We start from the raw sequence: 25,163 nt of genomic DNA on the forward strand, positions 1-25,163 counted from the left end.
TCTAAAAAGAGACTAGTGTCTAGCTGATCTTTATGAAGTGAACGTTAAGTGCGTCTGTGCTGAATGAGAGCAGGTGTGTGTTGTCAGACTGAACCCGGTTTTACGAAAAGCTACACATTCACTTCCTTCAGTGGTCTTCTGCCACACTTCCTGTGTCGCCCCCAGGACCGCTTGCCCTAAAAAAGCCTCAAAGAGCAACACAGGTAATGCAAACCTCCAGATAGACCTCAATGCTCAGAAGTAGACTTCAGGCTGTGTGTGTGTTTGTGTGAAACAGACTGAGGTGTGAGGAACGCAATGAATAATTGCTTTAGTGGAGCTAGTGGAGGTTCTGCTCTCTGAAAACACAAGCTGTTTGTTTATTTTGATCTCGCTGTTTCTCCAGACGCTCTCGTTACTGCGTCTCCTGCCATTCACCGTGCCCTGGTCTACACACCCCCTCTGTTTTGTCCCTTCATCTTCCCCTTACGGATTCATCCAGACACGTTTAATAACATATGTGAGACAGTGAATGACAGAAAGAGATGGAACGATGAGGGAATTTCTCCAACTTTGCATCATCAAGATTTCTGCAATGTACAGCACTTTGCCAAAACAGCTTTATATATCAACTTATATGTGTGTGTGTATATATATTATATATATCTTCCTCTAGGCTACATTGTTACCCCAGTAGGTGGCAGTAACATTCTTGAGTGAGTTATCAAATGATTTGCCAAAATATTTCAAATCAAAATATCCGTTTAAAAACATATACAACATTCTTTCAGTAATAAATGTCTTATTGGATGAGTCACTGAATTATTCACTCAACTATTTTGCTATGCAATGTTAGAAAATATTATCTTTATTTGTATTGAACTGTTGTATAAAAGCAATATCGCTCCCTGTTCTGTTTTTCCAAACATTATTGCATATTCTGTGAACAACTGTGATATTGATTTAAAACACTATTGTGTGTGTTAAAACTTTAATATATCTGGTTAAAATGACACCTTGCAGGTTACGGTTGTATAAAATCATACAGTACTGTATTATACTGCAATACTGTGACACAGTTATACTTTGATATATACTGAAGGATCATTATCTTTACTTACTTATATGTCTGGATCTGGGCCTTGAGGTGTGTAGACAAGGGTGTTCTGGTACTGTTCTCGTGAGGATCATGGAAGTTCTGATGGAGTTGAAGTACATCTCTGATTACCTTTGTGCTTTTGTCTCTCTCTTCAAGAGCATCGGTCGTGTAATTGCAGTATGAGTCTGTATAAAAGCCCAATTAAAAGAGCATCAAGTCTCTCGTCCATAAAAAACATTAACAATGGGCAATTAAACTTGCACTGTCTGATTCACATTTACTTACTGAAGTCATTTAACAGAGCAGCTCTATCAGTCATTCACCTTTGCATTGCGGCTTTCATTGTTCTTTGCCTCTTGAATGAGCTCGTCACTCCACCGTCATCTCTGTAAAGGAAAAGCATTACTCATGTGTTAACGCACAAGCCTAATGGAGACTCGCTGTTATCACTGAAGCGCCTGACTGCTGTCCACTTTTAACGAGTGATTGCAGCTTCCTTCCAAAACTCTGCAGCTGCTTTCAGCCCAGTTCATGAAAGATGCAAATAAGACACACACACACCAGCCCGGCGGATAATAATGTTACAGCTTTCAACAGTTCCTCTTTCTCTGCGGCTGATTACAAGATCTGGTTTCAAGAGTGCCAGAGGTTTAACTGCTTCTGTTCTCATTGGCATATGAATGGTTCCAGAGATGGGCTGATGGAGTTGGAGGCGTTTAAACAGCTGATTCGCCGTCTGCAGTGTCACTGATACACCGACTTGAGTAAAGGAGCTATTTTAAATATGTTTGGCGGGAAATATGATTATGGAGCTGCATGTCTTGTTGCTTTGCTGTGTCTGGTTTTGGGTTTAAAATTCAATGATCTTTGATTATAGCAATTAGACGATAAATACATAATCCACATCAGATGATATCTTGGATTTGAGCTTTTGTTCTATGATGTACAGTTATGCAGTACAGAAGAACATTTGTCTCTTTTAGAACATCATATACATTGAACAAGCTGGATCATATGCAGTGGTGTCACAATACTTGGAAAGTGTTTGGTTTGATTGAGCTGATTGAGCACTGTTTGTTATATTTGTTTACACTTACTTCTTGTTGCATTGTATCACTGTCTTGGTTTCCCATCATTGAGCTTGGATCTTCCTCACTGTGTGCAGATCTCCTGGCAGTGCCGAAGCATCCATATGCAGCCATGGAGAACTGGGGCCTGAGTGTGTTTGTGGAGCAGAAGATCTTGTTGGATCCTGACGTCTCCTCCTTCTCCTATCAGATGGAGCTCACCATGGTGGTGGTACATGAGATCTGCCATCAGGTAAAACACATTTACTGGAGTAACATGAGCATATGAGCTGCTGTGTAGCTTCAGATATTTTATTAGTCACAGTAAAACTTCAGCTCGCTGGTTTAGCAAAATCAAATTATAAATTTAGTCCGATCCTATAAATGGATCAGTCATTTTTCTGAAATCTTTTCTGCACCCCCATTTGGGATGCACAACTTGAATCATGCATCAAAGAGATTTAATTTGTTAAAAGTTGTGGTGCAAAAAATAAAATAAAAAGGAATATCAAATTGTTATAAGTATGTAATATGTCTAATGTACTGTATGTATGCATTTAAGTGTAAGCTCCTTGCATTAAATGTGTTTGTGTTATTTGAAGGAGCAAGAGAGAATGCTATCAATTAATTCAAATAAATACATTGAATATTTAAATGAATTAATTAACTGAATTAGGGTTATTCTACATGTAATGCAAGCAATGGTATATTTATAAAGGTATTGGCTATGTCTGGCCCAGATTTAATTCCAATTTATAAACTAAAAGAATACAATGAAATATTCAGATTAATCAATTAGCCTACTGAAATCATTATTTGCTGGCATGATGTCTAAGAATGATTATGCTAATCAAACCCATTAAAGGTTTTTCTTCCTTGACTCAGAATATCATATTACATCAAATGTATCACCTTTTGAATCTGTTCTCTTCCTCTAATTTCGGAAGACATAGGGGAAAAAGCAGAAAGAGAAAATCTCCACGAGTCAGAGAGTAGAAGAGTGTGAAGATGGTCAGGTGTTAAATTAAAGAGAAGAACAGCAGTAGATGTAATTGGACATCTGGAGAATTTAATGCTCAGCTCATATAAAAAGAGCTTCACACATCACATCCATTTGTATTGTGATAGTAAAGCTTTCTTTCCTTTATCCACTTTCTTTCTCACTGTTTCGCTCTCTTTTCACATGTTTCTCTTGTGTTAAATAACCTTTTTTTTAATGCATCATTGCAGACTATAAGACTCGGATCAAACAAGGAGCTTTTTCTATTTTAGCATGAAATTATGTTCAGTAGAGGACTTTAAGCCCACAAATGCATCATCCTCATGAATGGAAATGGTGGAATTATTCATTGCATATGCTCATTTTCCACCGGCTTTTGTTTGTAGCTCTTTATATTGCTCTTATATTTTGGAATTTTGTTATGGTGGATTATTTATGAGTGTATGGCAAGCTGTTTTGACTTTTATTACTTAACAGGATATGAATTCTTGATATCAACAATTCAATTTTAACCAGTAAAAATGCAAATTCTTAATATCAGGAATTTTATTTCTAATAAAAATGACTATTTTTGATATCAGCAATTACATTTTCACTAGTAAGCATTTTAATTCTTGATAATTAATTTTTCACAAGTTAAAATGTTAATTATTGATCAATTGTTGGAATTAAATTTAAACTAGTATAAAATATATAATTCTTGATATCTGCAATTGTATTTTCACTAGTTAAATGTCACCATAGGCTGCCATTCAAATTCAATTGCTAATATCAAGAATTCATATCTTACTAGTAAAAATTCCCATTTCAATTAGAAATATAATTCTTACTAGCAAAGACACTTGTTTTTTTTTAATATCAGTAATCATGTGGTTACTAGTGTGAATGTCTACTCGTGATATAAACAATTGAATTGCCACTAGTAAAAATGTCAATTTTTTGATATCAAAAATTCAAACATCACTGGTGAAAATGTTCATTTCTGATATCGCAAATTAGATTTTTAATATAGTAACAAGTAATTTTAGATATCAGAAATGACTCTCTTAATTATTGATATCAGAAATACATTTTCAGATTTACAGATATTAAGAATTAACATTTCAACTTGTGATATCAGAAATTCACATTTTAACTAGTAACAATGCAATTATTGATGTAAAAAATAAAGACTTTTAGTAGTAAGAATTGTATTTCTGATGTGCAGTTGAAATTTTAACTATTAAGGAATCTATCCTTGATTTCAACATTTGAATGGCAGTCTAAGTTGATATTTAACTAATGAAAATACAATTACAGATATCAAGAATTATATTTTTGCTAGTTGAAATTAAATTCCTGATTTCAAGAACTTATTCACTATAACTAGTGAAATTTGAATTGGTGATATCAATAATTGATATTGTTACTAGCAGAAATCTAATTCCTGATATTAAGCATTTTCACTAGTGAAAACTGAATTGATAATATCAGGAATCCATATCCTGTGAAAGAATAAAAAACAAAATGCTTTGCCTATTACCATTTCCAGGATATACATTCTTGATTTCAAGTTTAATATTTTCTAATAGTTAAAATTTAGTTCCTGACATCAAGAATTAGCATTTTAACAATTGAAAATGTTATTGTTGATATCAAGAGTTAACATTTTTACTAGTGGAAATGTAATTGCTGATGTCAAATATAGCCATTGTTACTAGTAGAAATCTAATTCCTGATATCAAGAATTAACATTTTAACTAATAAAGATTTAAATGATATCAAGAATTAATATCATGTGAAGGAATAAATGTCAAAATGGCTTTCCATATTCATTATGTGCTGCTGAATCACAGCTCTTCATTGTGTTCTAGAGATGCCATTGCTTTGATAAAAGCTCAATGAGCGGGACGAAACACCATGTCTGCAGTTCTTTCTTTTTTTCTTTTTTTAGGGAGAAGGAAATAAAGGAAGGCAATCCCCTCATCTCTCATTTCTGCACAGATAATACAGCTGTGTCTGAACTCACTCTGAACCTTGTACAGTAAAACACTCTCACAGGGAGCATGAAATCACATTATTTCAGAAACAGCAATACCGTGCATATTTGATATTTTTAGAGCTAAAATTCATGAGGGTATCCTAGACTGTTCTCTGCATATAAACCCTTGTTTTATGATCAGGAATAATTGAAAAGCAGCAGCAGTGGAGACTGGAACTATTATATTGACTAGTGAAAAACAGAAAACTGAAATTTGTCCAATACTGACTGAATTCATGGTGGAATTCATGGCCTAGTGGTTAGAGAGTTTGACTCCAAACCCTAGGGTTGTGGGTTCAAATCTTGGGCCGGCAATACCATGACTTAGGTGCACTTGAGCAAGGCATTGAATCCCCAACTGCTCTGGGTGTGTGTTCACTGCTCTGTGTGTGCACATTGGATGGGTTAAATGCAGAGCACGAATTCTGAGTATGGGTCACCATACTTGGCTGAATGTCACATCACTTTTTTATTTTTTATTCACGCTTATGCATGATGTGTACAGCATACTGTGAAGCTGAAATCTAATGTTTGTGCTTTTTAAAATACAGAATAATATTATTGATTAGTTAAAGTACTATTTCATTTAAGTGTTTGAGATCTCAATGCACATTTAATGTGTGTTGCAACAAATGTTGTATTCTGCCACACTGCAAATGCATGTTCGCTTACCAACCTGATCTTATGAGGAAATATATACATTTTGCAAAATTGTGTTTTTATGAATTTCTATTATGATTCATTCGAAAACATTCAATTTTGAGTTAAAATTTACATACAAGTGCATCTAAAAACCATTAGAATATCATGGAAAAGTTCCTTATTTTGTGTCATTTAATTAAAAAAAGCTAACTATTTTAATATTCTATGTTCATTGCACACAAATCGAAATATTTCAAGAGTTTTTTGTTTTAATTCTGGGGAAATTAAAATGTCAGTATCTCAAATTTTTTTAAGATTTTTACAAAAGATCATTTAAAAAACATTTACAAAACAGAAATGTTCAAGATCTCCAAAGCAGCTTTAATTGTGCACTCAATACTTGGTTTGGGCTTCTTTTGCACAAATTACTGCTTGCGGCATGGCGTGGAGGCGATCAGTGTGTGGCACTGCTGAGGTGTTGTCGAAGCCCAGGTTTCTTTAATGGCGACCTTCAGACCCTCTGTTTTGTGTGTCAGATGTTACTTATCTTCCTCTTCACAATACCCCATAGATTCTCTGTGAGGTTCAGGTCAGGTGATTTGGCTGTCCAATCAAGAACATTAATATCATGGTCACCAAACCACTTGGAAGTGATTTTGGCACTGTGGGCAGGTGCTAAAGTCCTGCTGCAAAATTAAATCAGCATCTTCATGAAGCTTGTCAGCAGATGGAAGCATAAAGTGCTCCAAAATCTCTTGGCAGATGGCTGCATTGACTTTGGACTTGATAAAACAGAATGGACCAACACCACTAGATGTCACAGCTCCCAAAATCATCACTGAATTCAGAAACTTCACACTGGACTTTGGATTCTTTGCCTCTACAGTCTTCATCCAAAATCCAGACCTTGATTTCCAAATGAAATGCTCAATTTAAGTCTGAAGAGAGGACTTTGGACCACTGAGCCACAGTCCAGTTCTTTTTCCTCCTTACCAGAGGTGAGCCTGCATACAGATCGCTCATTAAAGTCGCCAAACCAGTTCAAAAACAGATACAAGTGTGGCCGGAAGAATCGTCAGGGGCTCTTCAAGACTGTTTTGACACAATTGACTGGAACATGTTTAAGCAGGCTGCCACATACAACACCACCACTGACCTCCAGGAGTACTCAGAGACTGTCACTGCTTACATCAACATGTGCATTGATGATGTAACAGTCACAAAAAACATCACTGTCTGGCAGGGGCGCTGCACAAGATCCCGGGCCTTATGCATAGGCAGTCCTAATGGGCCCCCCTCCCCTTGAAAATATATATTCCAGACTTTTCAAGGGCCCTCTCTTCCTTTGGAGCCCTGGTAATCAATACTGGTTTTACCCCCAGTCCAGCGCCCCTGCTGTCTGGGCCAACCAGAAGCTGTGGATGACAGAGGAGGTCTACAGATAGCCCATCAATTCAGCGACAGCAGAGACACTAGGAGCCTGTGGCAGGGGATACAGACCGTTACGGACTACAAGCCCCCACCGCGGACCTGTGACAGCAACATCTCTCTACTGAAACAGCTGAACACATTCTTGGCTCACTTTGAGCAACAAAACAGCACCACTGCACAGAAGGCTCTATCTTCTCCCGGCGACCAGGTGATGCTCTGACTCCGGACAGCGTGAGTAGATCCTTCAGCAGGATCAATGCACGCAAAGCTCCAGGTCCTGACAACATCCCTGGGCGTATACTTAGAGACTGTGCAGCAGAACTGATGTTTCCACAGACCTTTGTAACATCTCACTTAGTCAGGCTGTTGTTCCCACGTTTCAAAACTATCACCATCATTCCAGTCCCCCCCTCACTGGACCCCTTACAGTTTGTATACCGGTCCAACTGCTCGACTGACGATGCCATCGCCACTGCCATCCATTCAGCACTCACACATAGAGAAAAAACTCATACGTCACAATGCTGTTCATAGACCTCAGTTCAGCATTCAACACAATAATCCCTCGACAGCTCATTTACAAACTGGTCCAGCTGGGTCTCAACACTTTGCTGTGCAACTGGCTGTTGGACTTTCTGACTGGAAGACCTCAGGCAGTACGGGTTGGCAGTAACACATCCAGCCCCATCACACTGAACACTGGGGCCCCCCAAGGATGTGTGCTGAGCCCCCTCCTCTTCACTCTGCTGACCCACGACTGCACACCATCACAAAGCTCCAACCTCTTCATTAAGTTTGCAGATGACACGACTATGGTGGGTCTCATTAGCAGCAAAGATGAGACAAACTACAGGAGCGAGGTGAGCCACCTGGCCAGGTGGTGCAGTGACAACAATCTCTCTCTGAATGTGAAGACGACGAAGGAGATTATTGTTGATTTCAAGAGAAGAACACACTCAGCATGTTCCTCTGACCATCAACGATGTGACTGTGGAGAGAGTGAGCAGCACCAAGTTCCTGGGTGTGCACATCACAGAGGACCTCTTTCCCCCTCGTCCCTATTCTGCTACAGGCCCCACTGAACTATGAACCCCACCACCCTCAAAATCCCACATCCCCAGGTGCTTCCACCCCCCACCCTCCACTAACATTCGATGAAATGCACCAGTCACTTTGTGCAGCATTGGTCTGCTCACTACCTCATTCAGCATGGAACTGACGTCATTCTACAACCTCATCAGTCAGTTTAAAGAGCCAGTAAGATTAAAATTCTAAGCTTCCTATCACTGTTTATAAGTCCTGTACATTAGGTTTAAATCCATCCAAGGTTAAAAAAACATTGTCATTTTGTCAAAATATCATTTTAAAATTACCTCAATTCTCAGAGATCCCCAAATGGTTTGCGCGAAGCTGTTCAAAAGATTCAGTTTCCTTAAACCCCACCTTTCGGTAGCATACTGTGTTCTGATTGGTCAACTAACATAGTCAGTTTTGATTGGTTGTTCCGAACACACCTTCATGGTAAACAATGCGTTAGCATCTGTTTGGGGTAAATTATGTCTTATTCCTCTCACCGCGAAGCAAACAGTAAAATAAAAAGCTTGAACAGTCTCGCTGCTTTTTCTTCTGTGTGGGTGTATTCAAGCCACGCGCTTCAGTTTGAATCTGAATAGCGCGTTCAGGGCGGGGGCGTGGTCACATTAGACATAATGAAGGGAGACATGAAAAACAGACATCGCGTTGTGTTGATATGGATTACTTTATCACAGAATATCTGTTTTCGGCAGCACTTGTTTAGTTTTAAAGTAGACATGTCAAGCTTTCTATAGATATATCTCTCATGTCTTTTCGTTGAGTATTCACGGAGTTACACTTCATTTTAATGATGTGTTTCTAAATGAAGATCAGCACAGACAAAGGCGGCTGCAGACAGCACACATACTGATAAGACGCTCGGGAGAAAACAAACACATAACTTCATAATCATACTTCGCGTTGTGATTCGGGGATGCTCGTTGGTCTAAATAAAGTTGGTAATGAACCCTCTTTTATGGGTTAAGCTGTTACTCGCGCGCTGTGTTTGGTGCGCACGTGGAGACAGAGCCGCGTTTAGCGGACAGCAACACTGAACCGGACTCTCCTTTGCGAAGTTCTCCTCGAATTTCCTCCTGCACATGAACGAAAAAATACGAATCGAAGTTTAAAAAGACAAAAAACGACGCGAAAGAGCCCAATTCAGCACCGCAGTGTTCTGGTGTTCAGGCTCACGCCAACGCTTGAACACCGAATTTGCCTCGTTTTGCTCTTGCACTGTCAAAATATGTACAAAATATGCCAAAATACCCGTCTTGGAAAGTATGTTTGAAAAAACTTCCGGTTATGTCTTAAGTTAAAGTAAGCAGTTTAGAAAAAAATGGGATGTGTATTGTACTGCATACGTTCATCGCCTCTTAAAAGTGACCGCGTCTAATTTAGCGACTATCTGCTGTAATGTTAATCCAAGAAAAGAAAAGAAAATCACTCACTGATCTTGTACTTTGTATTTTTAACAAGAATTAATGCACAATGCAACAATTATTCAGACACCAGATATAATTTCATATATATTTATATACTAGGTAAAGAACACTAGAATACATTTATGCTAGTGAAAAGTATAGCAAAATAAAGTGAACTGTGACATATTATACATCAGAATTCTTCATACAGTGAACTACTAGTGAAATTGATTATTATTATTAATAATACTAATAATAATAATAATAATTATAATAATAATAATACATTTGGGACCAAAAATTATGCAGCATCATATAAAGCACCATGTTTTGCTTATGTATTTTTTCCTGAATTGCTAATGCAACCTTTTCACACCACAGTCTGAACAAAATTAAGCATTGCTTGGTAACTGGTCAACAAAGTATTGATAGTTGTGTAACTATTGTCATACTAAAAGTTGTCTGAAGTTTTGGATGGTTGAGTTCTTGTAATATTGTATTACCATTTTCCAAACTATAGCAAATAAGATGTGATAATGTATGAAGGGTTGATGGTATCTGAATACATTTTGGTTTGATTGTATATTTTATTTTACATTGAAGACTATGAAGTGTTATTTTACATTTGATTATTTGGTTTCTGTACCTGGACACCTACAGACTTAAAAAAAAAAAAAAAAAAAAAGACTTGTAAATAGCACTAATAAATAAAAAGAACGAGCATACAAATTAAACATGTCAAACAGGGCCCACTGGTACAACCTGCACTGGGGCCCCGCAAACCCCAGCTACGGCCCTGCTTACATATCAATACATACAATTGAATTTTGTGATCCTTCTAATGCATTTTAATACACAGAATTGTGCCATGAAAGAATGCACACTGGTTTAATCTACTTCCTTAACTAAACTAACTAACTTAAGTTACATGGCAACTCTCATGAACCATCATGGATGTTAGCAGAACAAATTCAATATATCTTTTGGTCATCACCACTCACCTCCACACCTAGACAAACACAACTGAAATGGAGGTAGGGCTTCACTTCTGCAGCTCTTTGCCAGTTAGTCAGAGGTGGAAAAAGTTTGAAGATATTCTACTCCACTAAGTAGAAGTACCATTACTTCAATGAAATTTTGCTTAAGCAAAAGTACCAGTCTAAAAAATTCACAAGTAAAAAGTAGCTTGTTTAACATTTCTAGGAGTAAAAATTACTTGGTTCGACAGTTGGAGGGAGGCAAAAATTGGATAGGCCAAGGGTGTCAAACTCAGTTCCTGGAGTGCCACAGCCCTGCACTGTTAGATATAACCCTAATTAAAAACATATGAACCAGTTAATCTAATAATTTAGTTTTATTTGAAAACTACACGGAATGAAGGCAAGGCAGGATCAGGACATGTCCAGAAACACACGATGACGAACTGTCACAGGACTGTAAACACAAGAATAAATAGGGAGCAAATGAGGAGAGTAATGAGGGAACACAGGTTGGGCAAATGAACCTATAATCAGGTAACAAGATGGATGGGGTCAAGACAACTGACATGAGAGCACAAGGCACACAAGAAACACAGACAAATCACAAACCATGTGCTTGAACAAAACAAGACCTGAATTATGTAACTAATATTCTTATTAAAAATATTATCATTGAGTTTACAGGGTATGGTGGTTTTGCTATTGTAAACCCTTCTGTTGTTGTTGCAGAAAAAAAATTCTAGTCTTATTTAAAATATAATTATATTCTAATCCTGTTCTGAATTGATTCATTTTTTGAATAATGAAAACAGGATTTATAAGTATAATTCAGAGGATGAGAAAATTTGCCAGTTGCCACTTTTACCAGCGTTGTGATAATTATTTTTAAGGCACTCTATGATTTTTAAATAAATGCTGTAAAAATAGTTCAAAGTATGAATCGTTTTTAGTCAGATAATATAAAAAAGACAAGAGCCCTTGCGCTTTAAACGTTTCCCAATCAAACAGCATGAAAGAAAGAGATAGGCACCTTTGTTAATATTGCTGTGTGTAGGACAACGTTAGCTGCATTTTTAATATTTAATTTTAATAAGATGTCAATTCCTCCCCTGCACTTTTGTTTGGGCAGGTGTGTACACGTAGAGGTTTCTAGATTTAAATCTAGATTTAAATTGAAAGAGACAAGATAGACTATGCATGACTTGTCATTTTATCCGTATCCAAAATGAGACGATTTGAACAATACACAGCACTCATAGAATACTCCTGCAGTGCATGTTTCCTACATACTCAAAGCTGGAGGGCGCTTTCATGCAGAAATTCCAAAACAGACTCATAGTAAGTAATAACTTATGACATGCAGGAAATCCCCAATATGGACAAAAGCATCCGGCTATCTACTGTAATATGCTTTTCCTGATGAAATGTGAAGACAATAAACACAAAAGATTGTGAAAATATATGGTTTGTGTGTGTTTAACTAGATTAATAATGCAGTACTGATTTACATATTTACCATAGAAACTATAAAACATATTGCTTACCTTATTTTGTGATAAAAATGGGGAAATGGTGTTCGTAGTAGTTTTATAAACCAGTCATAAATTGTCATTGATATCTTTGTTCCAAATTTTCCTGTAGCCCCTTGCTGCAGTTACTTCCACATGCTACACACATCAATGTAAACAACAACTGTGCATGCTCTCTTCAAGTCATTCTTGTAAAAAAAACAATTTAATAATATAAGTAAATAAACCTACCACTCTGTTAAGGACTTACTGACTTACAGTTGAGGACATTATTGAAGGCATCTGGTACTGCACTAAATCACTAAAGGTGACTTTTTTTATTATTAATCAATGATATATCAAATGTAAATACAATAAAATACAATATCAGGAAATATAACAAGGAACACTGATAACAGCCAGCGGAAAGAAAACCCAATTATAACCATAAAGGTGTCTGAACGTGGGGGATCAGCCCGAATGAGATTGTCATGTAAGTTCATCCTGTGGAATTTGTATTTTTTTTTTTTTTTTTTTATGGCTGGGTCTGCACCATAAGGCCCGTCTTGTCCGTCTGCATCTTTTTTGTGTGTGTGATTTAAGGGCCAGTTTGTTCTCCTGCCCATCATCTTACTACAGTATTTTCCAGGGAGCTATTTATTTTACTCAGTAATTAAGGTCTTACAATGTAGTAAAGAACAATACTTCAAACAAAATATATTTAAGTAAAAGCAAAATTACAGAAATAAAAAAAATAATAAATAATAATTACAGAAAGTAGAAGTACACAAAAAAGCTACTCAATTACAGTAATGTGAGTAAATGTACCTCGTTACTTTTGACCGTGCTGTTAGTGACTGTGATGTGCCGATCAATGTGTGCTGCTGTGTTGCAGAGACGAGGAAGGAGTAAAGCTAACTTAGCATGTTAGTTAAACATGGAAACAGTCCGAATACATAAAACACAAGTGTCTGTGTGTGTGTGTGTGTGTGTGTGTGTGTGTGAGAAGAGTGTAAGTGTGCTTATTCAAGAATAAGAGAAAGAAAAAAAGACACAGAGAGAGAGAAAGGAAAAGACAGATTAGCCGTCACACATTTTGAATTCCACTGTAGGCTCTTTCAGTCTTTTGTGTCGAAGCTCTCTGGAGCTTCTACTCATCTTTATGTTTTTAATTAAGATGCCACGTTTCACTGCTTCAGTCTCATGCAAATCATTGTCATATAGAGTTAAACATGACTAATTGTTTTCCAGTGTAGATTAACTCAAAGTGCCAGAGTGGGCGGGGCTTATGCTGACCTGTCATATTGATTGACAGGTTAATTGTGAATGCATTAGATCAGTCCTCATCCAGCGCTTATTCTGTCATATATTAAAAGGTCTGTCTGTTCTTTAATAACTCAAGCTAGTGGCAAAGTGCCAGCATCTGATAAATCACATTTGTGTCTCGTCGCTCTCTCCAACTGCCTGCAGAGAATTGATTAGTGGACGACAGGCTCTGTTTTTTATTGTATAAGTTTATCCTTTGGCTCTCTGGGGCTCAGGACCACCTCTCTCTCTATACTGGCTCATTTTAATGTCAGATGCTGTAGCAGTGGATTGTTAGTAGATTTGCCCACCAGCGATGGGGTTTATATGTCACAGACGCTCAATCACGGTTAAATTCTCATCTCATTTAAGCCTCAGAGATTAAATGATGCTGCCACAGCCCTTCATATGCAGTTATTCAGCCAATAACACAAGCCTATTAGAGGCTGATGCAGCTGATGTTGAGTTTTCTTATTTTAAACTGATTGGAGATGGGACATTCTGCCCTCTGGGTTTGAATATGATAGGAAAGTGAGGCTTCAGTTCTTGTACAATCACATTTAATGCCTAATGTATAAGTTACACATTAAAATGAGGATAAATGTCTGAGTCTGTCAGTGGAACGGAGTCTTGACTAAGTGACTCACGTCTGTTGGCTGGGGTTTTATTCTCTCCTCATTTATAAAAGACGGCGTCTGTAAACACATAGGAAATTGGGGATTTCACACACTGATTACTGACAAATACATAAGCTTTGTCACTCAAAACAGAGGGTTTCAAAATTTGATGTTGGAGCAGTTTCCAGTCGTACTGCATTTAGTTCAGCTTTACTGAGTTTCAGGATTGTTTTGTTAGCTCAAACAAAAAGTGTGATGATGGCTCTGTTCCAGAACCTAGTGAGCTGGCTTACAAAGGCAGCTGCCTTCGAAGTGTAACCCTCAGCTAAGACACAAAACCCACACCACTATGCCACCTATGCCACCTGGTTACAAGTTAACCCTAAAACATTCTTACACACACCCCTCTTAAACGGTTCACCAATTGGTTACCCACATTTAAAGAGACTATAAACCCTACTTTAACAGAAGGGGCAAACCACATAGCAAATCAGTGCACCACAATTTATAGAGAGAGAGAGAGAGAGAGAGAGAAAAAAATAACCATCCACTCTCTCACTTCTTTTAAACCTCTATCACAGCTCGTCTGGTGTTCACATGTGGATATATACGGAGTAAAAAGAAAAAGATCAGCGGTTCAAAACTGTAACCTTCATACAGTTGGCCATACCCAGGACATTGAAACAGCCACATGAAACAGGTATACAACCAGGCCTATGGAACAAATCATTGGAAGGATCATCATTGAAATTAAGCTAATTGGCTGATTTGATTGGCTGTATCGGCAATAACTCTGTTAATGTGAAGTACAAGACGAATTTGATTCTCATTGTTTTACTCCCACAATTTGATGCTAGCATGTTGCTAAGCCAAAAATGAAATTTAGCAAAAACTACATACAAGACTTAATAATTGGTGCAATGTTTAGAATTAATATTTTCATAATTAAAGTGTACTTAAAATGACACTTTTATAAATTAAAATATGGCCAATTTAGTCCCACAAAATATTGAAATAATTCATTTACAACTGTACTACTAGTACATTGATATTACTAAAAGGTACACCTGCTAAAATACAGAAGTACATACATTTACTAATACACTTCTTTTTTTGTAAATGATTTTAGACCATTCTGCTTATGTGGGAGGTTTGAGTCTGTGAGCCATTTAATATTTAGCATGTGCTAAAATACAGTCTAAAAGACTTTCCTGTGGTTTTCCAGTTGAGAAGGCAATAACCTTTGCCCTGCAGGCATAAACCAGACAGACCTTGTCTGAACCTCCTTGTTAAATGTCAATGATGGACATTTAAACTCAATTATTAAGACATTTACTATAAGCACAAGACTTTGAGTTTGTTTTAAGACTTCACATCAGTAACATATAATACAATTTAGGGTTGTTTTATATTGATGCTGTTGAAGGTTTTCTCCTTTTTCAAACCTGTATATACTGCAGTATAGAGGTACATTGTGAACTCTTCCCTGCATGACTTCCTCCAGAGTATCTGTTAATGAAGCAAGTGGGCTGCAGAATCCCTCTAATTAGCTTTCGTCTCAGAGACACTGTTAAAGACGTAATTGAACGAAGGTCTCAAGGTTCGTAGCGTTCATTGACATTCTAATGTTGTTGAACTATCTGTGCCGTTCTTCAACATTTCACTATACCGATCCATTTGCTTGTCAAAGCTCAGTCTTTTTAAAATAATACATAACGTGATGTGACTCACTATCCTGGTTCACTGTCATTAACGTCAGAACATCTGATAAATCAGAAGAGGGCAGAAAAATTCAGTAAACCCTATGGGAAGTCGCTTGATATATGTGACTAGCGGAAGGTTCCTCTGAGAGCAGATTACCAGCTGTCTTCTCCACGCTATCGTCTGAGTTACAGATGAACGTCCCGTCAGACACTTTGAGCTGCTGTAATGATGTTGTGTTCAGATGAAAGAGGCTCGACTCCTACAGAGGTTTGTGTGCTGCAAAAATGAGATCCGGCGTTCAGTAGCACATCTGCTTGATGGCCTCAGAGTCTGGAAAATATTCAGCCCATTTAGAAGTGCAGTGTTGCATCTTTTCCATTCAATAGCCCTGTTTTGCACACTGTCATCTGCACACAATAGCAGGGGTCATCTGGATTCTTTCTACCTTCCAGATGGGATGTTTCATAATCGAATTCTTATTTTTCTCTGTTCTGTTCATTTACGTAGTCCTTGGCGAAGTGCCCAGGTATGAATGCTGTGAAACAGAAAAAATGTGCTTTAATTGTGTAACTGTAGGTAATTGATTGTTTAAGCCACTATTAATCATAGTTCAGAAGCTTCGCTGGGTTCTCACTGCTCTGTAAAGCCTTTTGTGAACAACTTTTCTGTTAAACATGAGTGTTTATTTGCACTTCTACTTCTAAAAGATCAAAATTATTTTTTATGCTGTATTGGGCTAAATGTGTTTGCCACTGGATGTAATATGCTTTTGCAGATATTGGATGAATAGGAGGGTGGATTGTAATATACTTATTTTCTCTAAATTGAATATTTTGTCCAAATAAAGTTTGTTTCAGTATACCCATAAACACTTTTCTTGCGCAATACAACATCTATTATAAAATAAAATAAAATCTATCTTTGTATTTGGTCGCTCTGTTTTTTCTCTTTGGATGAGTGATTGTTCATTTCTTCTCTTCTAGTGGTTTGGGGATCTAGTCACACCAGTTTGGTGGGAGGATGTTTGGCTGAAGGAGGGATTCGCTCATTATTTCGAGTATATCGGGTCGGATTTCCTCTTTCCAAAGTGGAACATGGTGAGCTGTTGCGCATAAGTGAGCGCTATAGTATTCAGTTCATTTCATGCATGAAATCATCCGTCACTTTGAACTGCTGTGATGTGATACAAAAGATTTGTCTCATACACACATCCCCATACACTATATAGAGAGAGTTTTGATGGTTTCACGCTATTCCGATGTGAATGCCTTAAAATGAGAGCAATTCTCCAATGATTTTCATATACACAAGATCTTGAGCATTTCTTTTTGTGCCAAAATTCAACTAAGCAGAAATAACAATCCTTTCACAGTTCATTTGAGTGCTATAGATACTCTGATTGCTCAAGATTACCTGTTAAATGTTGAAAACCAAGAAATTCCACATTTTATGGACACCCACAGCACTTGTTTAATCTGTCATATTTAAAAAAAAGAACAGGGCAATGCAATTCCAGTTGTTTCTGACCAGGTTTAAAAGCTTCCCAAAGTTCCCATATATCCCACATTAACCATCCTGCAGCTTTTCTAAATGCATTTTTCTACATTAGCATCTGGATGTCATTATACGTTAAGTGTATATTGATGATTGTCAATTTAATTATTGTAACATACTTTATGATGCTACGCACAACACATTTTCTTGTTTGTTACCTGCTCAGTGTCTACATATATATATTTCTTAATAATGTAGCACCCTTACCAATTTACCGCTGAACCTGATAAGGGCCTGAGTTCAAGATTCCAATTGATCCTTTGTCTAGCTATTTCTATGGGAAATGATATTATGAAATGAAAGGTATTATGACATTAATTATCTTTACCTTAGGTTCACTTTATGTACTCTCTAAAATCAACCACAGCAACGAAACATAACACACTACACAAATGAGTGAGTGACTTCAGAAATGTATTGAAATTAAAGTAGGCAAATAATATAAATACTGTAGATGTATGGTTTTAACAAATACATTTAAATAAATTCAAAACAACAAGAGGAAAGAAATACAACAAAATATACAAATAAATGGATTAATGAAACCTGTGTCAGTCTTTTCTCTTTCTTTTCTTTCAATGAAAAATTTACTTTTCCACATAAAGTGAATAATGTTCTATAGCGTTACAAACTTCAACTTATACTAATTGTGTTCTTCTGGGTACAAAATTTTTAACAAACTTTAACGTTAACAGTAATAAATCAGATCAGATTAGAAATCACAGTGAAATACTAAAGACTGGTCAGATTAACAAATTTTGTGAATCCACACTAACTCAACCACACACCCTCTTAAAACCCTTCCCGTTGCAGGCCTGATTCGAGGCCGGTGATCGTTGTGGCCAGTAAACAAATGCCCATTTGCTCAATATAATAATACCTCTATGTTGACGAAATGCTGAGTGCACTTAAGAAACTGGTAGGTTTTATGGTCTAAAATACTGTTTCTTATGTTTACTTTAGGATAATGATTAGAAACGTTTAGGATTTTATGGCCTAAAATCCTTGGCTATCTAGACGATATCCTGCTTCTCTCGCGTCTTTCTCTTGACTGATCTTCAATCTTCCTTGCTCTCTTCCAAGTCCCACCCCCTCTCCATCTTGATTGAAGGAATGAACTCAGACACTCTAATTTGACCAAGGTGATAACAGCAACATACAAAAATAATGTTAAGCACATGTTCGACCAAATACATTTCAACCAAACTCCCTGTGTAAGCGAGTCTCTTAAAGAAGCAGTACACATTTTCAAATACACATACCTGCACACTTAAAAAAAGAAAAAAAAAAAGCTTTCTAGTTACAGAGTTACATTCTCCCCCTTCTGATGGTCTGCATGCCCCCATGAGACCAGACACTCCCTCAAATCAAGCACTGTCATATTACTATTTTGGAGAAACCTTTATACCTTTTCCACCCATATGGCTTTCCTCAACATCCAAATCTTTAGAACTGATCCTAATGACCAGCCCACGATGAACTTATGCAATAGATCGATCTGTAGATTTTCCTGGCGCATCATAACCGAGATGACTGACCGGTTCTACCCTACTTCTCAGTTTGTATGGATGACCACTTGAATTTGGTCATTGAATATTTTGAAACAGGATAGTCTCCCCCTTCTGACTCTGACTCAGCCAGGTCATTCACAACTGGACCCGGATGCTCCCCTTCCTTTTCAGGCAGCACAACCAGTAATTCATCCCCTACATCACCCTTCTCATACTCAGAAGAGACACCATTATCATCATAGATGACCATTATCATCATGGAGGGACCTCAAGACCAGTGGCCGGTACTTCTTAGGTAAAACCAACTGAGACCTCTTCTTTCCATTTTGTGTGTTAACTACCCGGTAAAGCACATTATCTTTGATTATTAATTTCGACCACTGCTGTTTCAGGGTTGCAATCATAGGATCAGAACCTTTTCCACCAGACATTTCCTGGCCAGTCTCTTTTGCCCTTTTTATGACACTAATAATGAAATCCTGGTCTTGAGCTTCCCTTAAATCAACCAGGGTCAACCGTTCTAAAATGTCAGGGATCCCATCTGGATGAACTTCTAATTGATCTACAAATCGGGGCGGAGTACTGGAAGAGCTATCACATCGGGTAAGTTGGCAAATTGCTTTGATGCCTGACTGAGGGATCTCCACCCACTCACCTGATAAGTCAGAATCATGGGGAAGACGGAACAATATATCAGCATCAATGTAGCTGCGACCCGGTCTATACTGTATATCAAATTCATAGGTGGCTAAAGCCGCCAACCACCGGTGTCCAGTAGCATTTCATTTGGCACTGCTTAGCATGTAAGTTAGAGGATTGTTGTCCGTTCTAACTGTGAACCTTGCCCCATATAAGTAGTTGTGGAACTTGTCTACCATGGCCCATTTTAGGGCATGAAACTCGAGGCCTTACAGTCAACACAGACAACTGCTTTTGTAGTTGTTGGACCTGGGCTTTCAGAGCTTGCACCTCAGATATTAAAGGTGTTACTGTTTTTTCCTTTCTCAACAACCCCTTCAGGAAGTTGAGACTGCTTGTGGTCCCCTAACTGAAGTCGCAACTCCTTTACCTCAACCTTTGAGCCATCATGGCTTGCTACAGTGCCTCTTGTATGGTCTTTTGATTATTGTCTCCCTTACATTAGGGGCAAGTTTACGTCTAGCTGCCTCAGTTTCCTCCTCCTCTCTTATTTTATTGAGGAGCTTCAAAAAGGTAGGAGGACTTTCTCTTCTCTCACACAGCCGCAACTTTAACATCATCATGTCTGATTCCACAGCACCCCTTAACAGCTGCTCAATCCGAGCTCTATCAGCTCGCTCTGGCATCAACCCTCCTCATTTCACCACTAGGGTCAGCGACCGCTCGAGTCTATGCAGGAAATCAGAAAGGGCCTCCCCAGGCTTTTGTCGGAGCAGGCGGAAAGCAAAATATAAGTCTTCACCAGATTTTGAGGTACTAAAAACACTCTCCAAAGCCTCCAGATACTCTAATGCAGAGGCTTCAGGGTTGTCCCCGCTCACTGCCTTTACAACTTCTAAAGCTGGCCCCTTAAAGCTTTCCACTATTCGCTTTAGTTTCTCTTTGGCCCGAACAATCACACTCCATAACCTAGCTTGTTCCAGCCAGTTCTCACTACTCTCTATGCCGACAGGTGTAGGAGCTACTCCAGAAAAAATGCTCAAGCGGCTATAAGCCTGGCCACTCACAGGCTTGGAGGTTTTATCTAGGAGTTCCCATACAGCCCGAATGATGGCTTCAGGAGAAGTCCTGCCTGATACCAAGGGATTAACTAAACCTTGTAGGTCACTCATTGTTTTGCCTTCCTGAGACAGAAACTGATTAAGTTTATCTTGAAACACATCACCAACAGATTCATCATCTGCTGCTACATAGGATGTTGTTTGCTGGGAACAAAACATACCAATAAATGGATTAATGGAACCTGTGTCAGTCTTTTCTCTTTCTTTTCTTTCAATTTAAATTACCTCACAAACTAAAATGTACCTTTCCACATAAAGTGAATAATGTTCTATAGCGTTAGCTTAAACACTTACATTTACATTTATTCATTTAGCAGACGCTTTTATCCAAAGCGACTTACAGATGAACACTTCAACTTATACTTACTAATTGTGTTCTTCTGGGTGCAAAATTTTAACAAACTTTGACCTTAACAGTATAAATCAGATCAGATTAGAAAATCACAGTGAAGTACTAAAGACAGTCCACACTCACTCAACCACACACACACACAAATCTCATGGTACTCACAGGGCTGTCTGGTGATGCGTCAAATGGTCATCCAACGTAGCTAGAGGACCTGTTGATCTCACAGTACTCACAGGGCTATCTGGTGACGTCCTCCATCCATCTTGACATATTGATACATGTCAAACGATAAACTATCAGTTCATTTCAATGAATCATATGAAATCACAATCTTTATAATCTTTCTCACTTAGTTTTCTCTCTAGGAGCACGAGTAGTATCTCTAGACAATTGAATGCACGAATATCGATAGAAACAAGAATAGATTTTATGGCTTAAAATCCTGAGTTTGTCCAATCTAAATATTGCATCATACTCTTCTCTCATTCACTCTATAAATGCACGAGTAATACCTCTATGTTGACGAAATGCTGACTGCACTAAAGAAACTGGTAGGTTTTATTGTCTAAAACACTGTTTTTTATGTTTACTTTAGGATAATCGTTAGAAACGTTTCAGATTTTATGGCCTAAAATCCTTGGCTATCTAGACGATATCCTGCTTCTCTCGCGTCTATCTCTTGACTGATGTTCAACCTTCCTTGCTCTCTTCCAAGTCCCACCCCCTCTCCATCCTGATTGGAGGAATGAACTCAGACACTCTAATTTGACCAAGGTGATAACAGCAACATACAAACATGTTGTTAAGCACATGTTCGACCAAGTACATTTCAACCAAACTCCCTGTGTAAGCAAGTCTCTTAAAGAAGCAGTACACATTTCCAAATACACATGCCTGCACACTTAAAAAAAAGTTTTATAGTAACAGGGTTACAATAAAAATCCACTTTTAGGTTTAAGAAAATCAACCTGATGAAGTAATACGAGCACAAACAGTTCTCTCTCTAGATCTGCTTTTGTTTGAACATAATGGTGTTAGCAATTAGCATAATGCTATTCCAGTCCAGGCTTAGTTGCTTGTAATGCAGCTATTGTTAAGCACTTGAGGCCTCACTCATAAATTAAATGAATAAACGGGTCATCAGCACAGCAAAAAACAACCAAGTTTTTCTCTTTTTATGACACTTTGAAATAGCATTCATGCTGATTAACTCTGTTTGGATCTTCAGGTCATTATGAGTCACCGGCGGTGTGCAATTTTATCATGAGCTAGTTGGAAGATTGTTGTGGGTTGTTGGTCATGATTCAGACCTGATGTGTGGTTTAGACTGGATGTACAGGAGGATAATTTAAGTACTAAAGGCATTCTCAAGCTATTCTTTTGCTAAACTGTTTACACCAAAAGTTTCATATGTTTAAATTGTTAAATTTTTGTTCATACATATTTATATTAATATGTGTGTGCATTCAGCTCATACGTTAACATTCTCATTCCCTTTCACATAATGACCTTCCTATCCATCCGTCCCATATATTTCATATATTTCATACCTCTCTGCTCCAAGCCACCTTAGTTATGGGGCACCAGCCAAGTAGAGAAACGTCATTTCAGGGAGCAATTGGGTTTTGATAGAAACACTTCAGTACGCTGATTGGATAGCTTTTATCATTTCCCTACCAAAATTGAGATACAATTGCATGTTTCAAGAGGAAGGAGTTGAAAACGGATGTGAAAACTCATATAAACACAGATAAATGTTTGAAATGGATTTGACACAGACCTGTAATAAGTCATTAAAACAGCCTATAGGTTCCTTCATCTGCTCATAACGTTTCGACTGTTGGTTTTCCTCCACTTTCTCACATCCATCATGCTAGAAATGATTTCAGAGAGGTTTGGTTACCCATAGGGCATTGCTCCAGAGCCATCATTTTGCATCTACAGCAGGTGATGATGTTGAGACACTAATAAGCAGGATCTAAATCAAGTATCATTGGATGTAAACACCTTGTTGAGAACACATATGGGCCAGATGGAAGCTCTTCTCATTTTATAGAGCACATTAGATGACTCGTATAAAATCACCAGCTGTTCTCTTTCTCTCTGTCTGTTTTTCTGTATTCACATCCAAAATAACGTTGTAAATTTACATGAAGGCCTCATTTGCTATTGATTCCATGAATATACATAATAAGAGCATTAGATCTGATCCCAGAGTTTCGAGTTTATGAACATTAAACTTTGAGGCTCATATTAGTCTGAATAATAAAGCAACTGCCCATCAGAAAATACTAATGAGACAGCTGTCACACCGTGTTCTCGGCTACAAGTCGTATTAATAGCTTGAGAAATTAGGACAGTGATTTCTCTAGAAGTCTCTATTTCTCCAAGATCTTCTCTATTAAGTTAAATTTGAGGGATAAATTATTGCTGCTGTTTATTAAGTATTGCAGTTTTTTTTTTTTTTCTTTTTTTTTTTTTTTTAAGGTGACCCAAACAGCTAAAGGTAAATGTAATTTTGTTGTAGGAAATTTGATCCTTCATTAGCTGCTGCCTTTGGTCATTTATTTATTTCTATTCCATCTGACAGACATTGTTATTTACAAATATGGCAAAAATCCACTCAACAACCACACATTAATCTTAGATTGGGATAAATATTCTCTGTATTGATTTGTGGACTTTTCACTTTTGTGTGCGTCTGTTTTTTGTCTCATGTCATTTCATTAATGTGCCTTTAGCAGAATGTCAGAATATGAGATTATGATTGATCTTTGATTGCATTACCTATAACCAGGATTCACTGGGTTAATAGAAGATGCCTTATTATATTGACATAAAACTATGAATGATTTCATGAACATTTGTTTCTAGATTCATATGTTGTTTGTTTGAGCTCAAATCCCTTGATTAAAATATCCTGCTTTCTTGGATTAATGTTTTCAACTGGATTCTTAATCAAGCTGCCAAAAGCTTTAATGGGAAATAATTATTCATAATGGTAGAAAATAAAGGTCTAATAAAACAGAGAATCAAAGCCAGACGTCTTTATACCATCTGATAGTTTGCTGGCTTTCCCCTCTATTAGTCATACACTTTTACTTAATACATAGATGAGAAAATAATAAAACCTTAATTTATGTCGTTTTGAATTTTATAACAGATAACTGAGATTTCTCCAGATATCCCAGTGTGGAGATGTTCTAGATATGAACCTGCAGTATAATGCTTTCATATATAATTCATGCGATTCATATTTCATCCATTTTCATGTACGGTAACTGGCAAACCGCCACATTCAAATGAGTAGCAGGAAAACAGATTCACTGCAGAAGCACAATTTACTGAAATGTATAAGAGTTTGTGGTGTTACATTCATGATGTAGTTATGTAATTTTTTTACATCCTCTGAAAATAGAAGTTTAGAAGCTGCTCAACAAAACTGGACCGGGAATTTATCAATATATTAAAATATTTAATTAACATTACATATCTCTGATTACTCTGTGAATATTTCCATTATACACAAAGGTTATTCGAAGAAAAATAGTACCATGATTTTTTTTTTTAACAGCCTCCTTGTGGTTTCATTTCTGATTCTATTTATTTTAAATTAAAAAATCAGTTCTGACTTGCTTTCAATAGAGTATAAGCTGGTATCAGAGTAACATCTTCCTCATGTGCTCCAGAATACCTCTATTTGAGATCTTGACTCTCTCCTGATCCACACACAGTAAATGATGAGGGTCTTTTTCATCTGACCCAAAACTTCTACCTGTCTTTATAGTGAATCCTACAGGGAGACATTTGATCAGAGACCCTCTGAGACCCTCTGCACCAATCACACACACACACACACACACACACACACACACACACACAAACACACACACACACACATAGTGTTAGCAGCAGTGTTTCTCTCATGAGTGAGTCGTGTCGGCTCTCGTGTGTTGGCAGTGAATGTTCATCGTATCAGTGAATTGTGGGAAGCTGCTGCTGGAATAAAGGCTTCAGTCGTGACAAATATGAGCTGGATTTTCCTATAACCACTGTCTAATTTCATTTAGAGTGATTTTTACTTATGGACATAAAACAGAAGCTTTTATGTGACACTTTTATGTGTTTGATAGTGTAAA

The 25,163-nt window shown here is 37.5% G+C and overlaps 1 protein-coding gene and 1 long non-coding RNA gene across 3 annotated transcripts in view; one reads left to right on the forward strand and one right to left on the reverse strand.

Annotated features, from left to right (window-relative positions):
* LOC127956901 (uncharacterized) overlaps positions 1 to 21,839 on the reverse strand; it is a 65,387-nt gene extending 43,548 nt beyond the window's left edge. Inside the window, exons 1-5 of one of the 2 annotated variants that reach the window (XR_008153665.1) lie at positions 21,537 to 21,839; positions 21,187 to 21,286; positions 2,176 to 2,388; positions 1,364 to 1,464; positions 1,101 to 1,263 (exon numbers count right to left, since the gene is read on the reverse strand). This is a non-coding gene — a long non-coding RNA (uncharacterized LOC127956901). Of the gene's footprint in view, positions 1 to 1,100; positions 1,264 to 1,363; positions 1,465 to 2,175; positions 2,389 to 21,186; positions 21,287 to 21,373 lie in introns of both variants that reach the window. The other variant, XR_008153666.1, reaches the window with a different exon arrangement.
* Positions 1 to 25,163, forward strand: part of LOC127956899 (thyrotropin-releasing hormone-degrading ectoenzyme-like) — a 141,993-nt gene that overhangs the window by 68,571 nt on the left and 48,259 nt on the right. The window contains exons 4-5 of the mRNA XM_052555177.1: positions 2,244 to 2,398; positions 16,834 to 16,947. Coding sequence (XP_052411137.1) covers positions 2,244 to 2,398; positions 16,834 to 16,947 — 269 coding nt within the window. The remainder of the gene's footprint in view (positions 1 to 2,243; positions 2,399 to 16,833; positions 16,948 to 25,163) is intronic.

The sequence above is a fragment of the Carassius gibelio genome, chromosome B4, assembly GCF_023724105.1.
Source record: "Carassius gibelio isolate Cgi1373 ecotype wild population from Czech Republic chromosome B4, carGib1.2-hapl.c, whole genome shotgun sequence".
In the NCBI taxonomy this organism is placed as follows: domain Eukaryota; kingdom Metazoa; phylum Chordata; class Actinopteri; order Cypriniformes; family Cyprinidae; genus Carassius; species Carassius gibelio.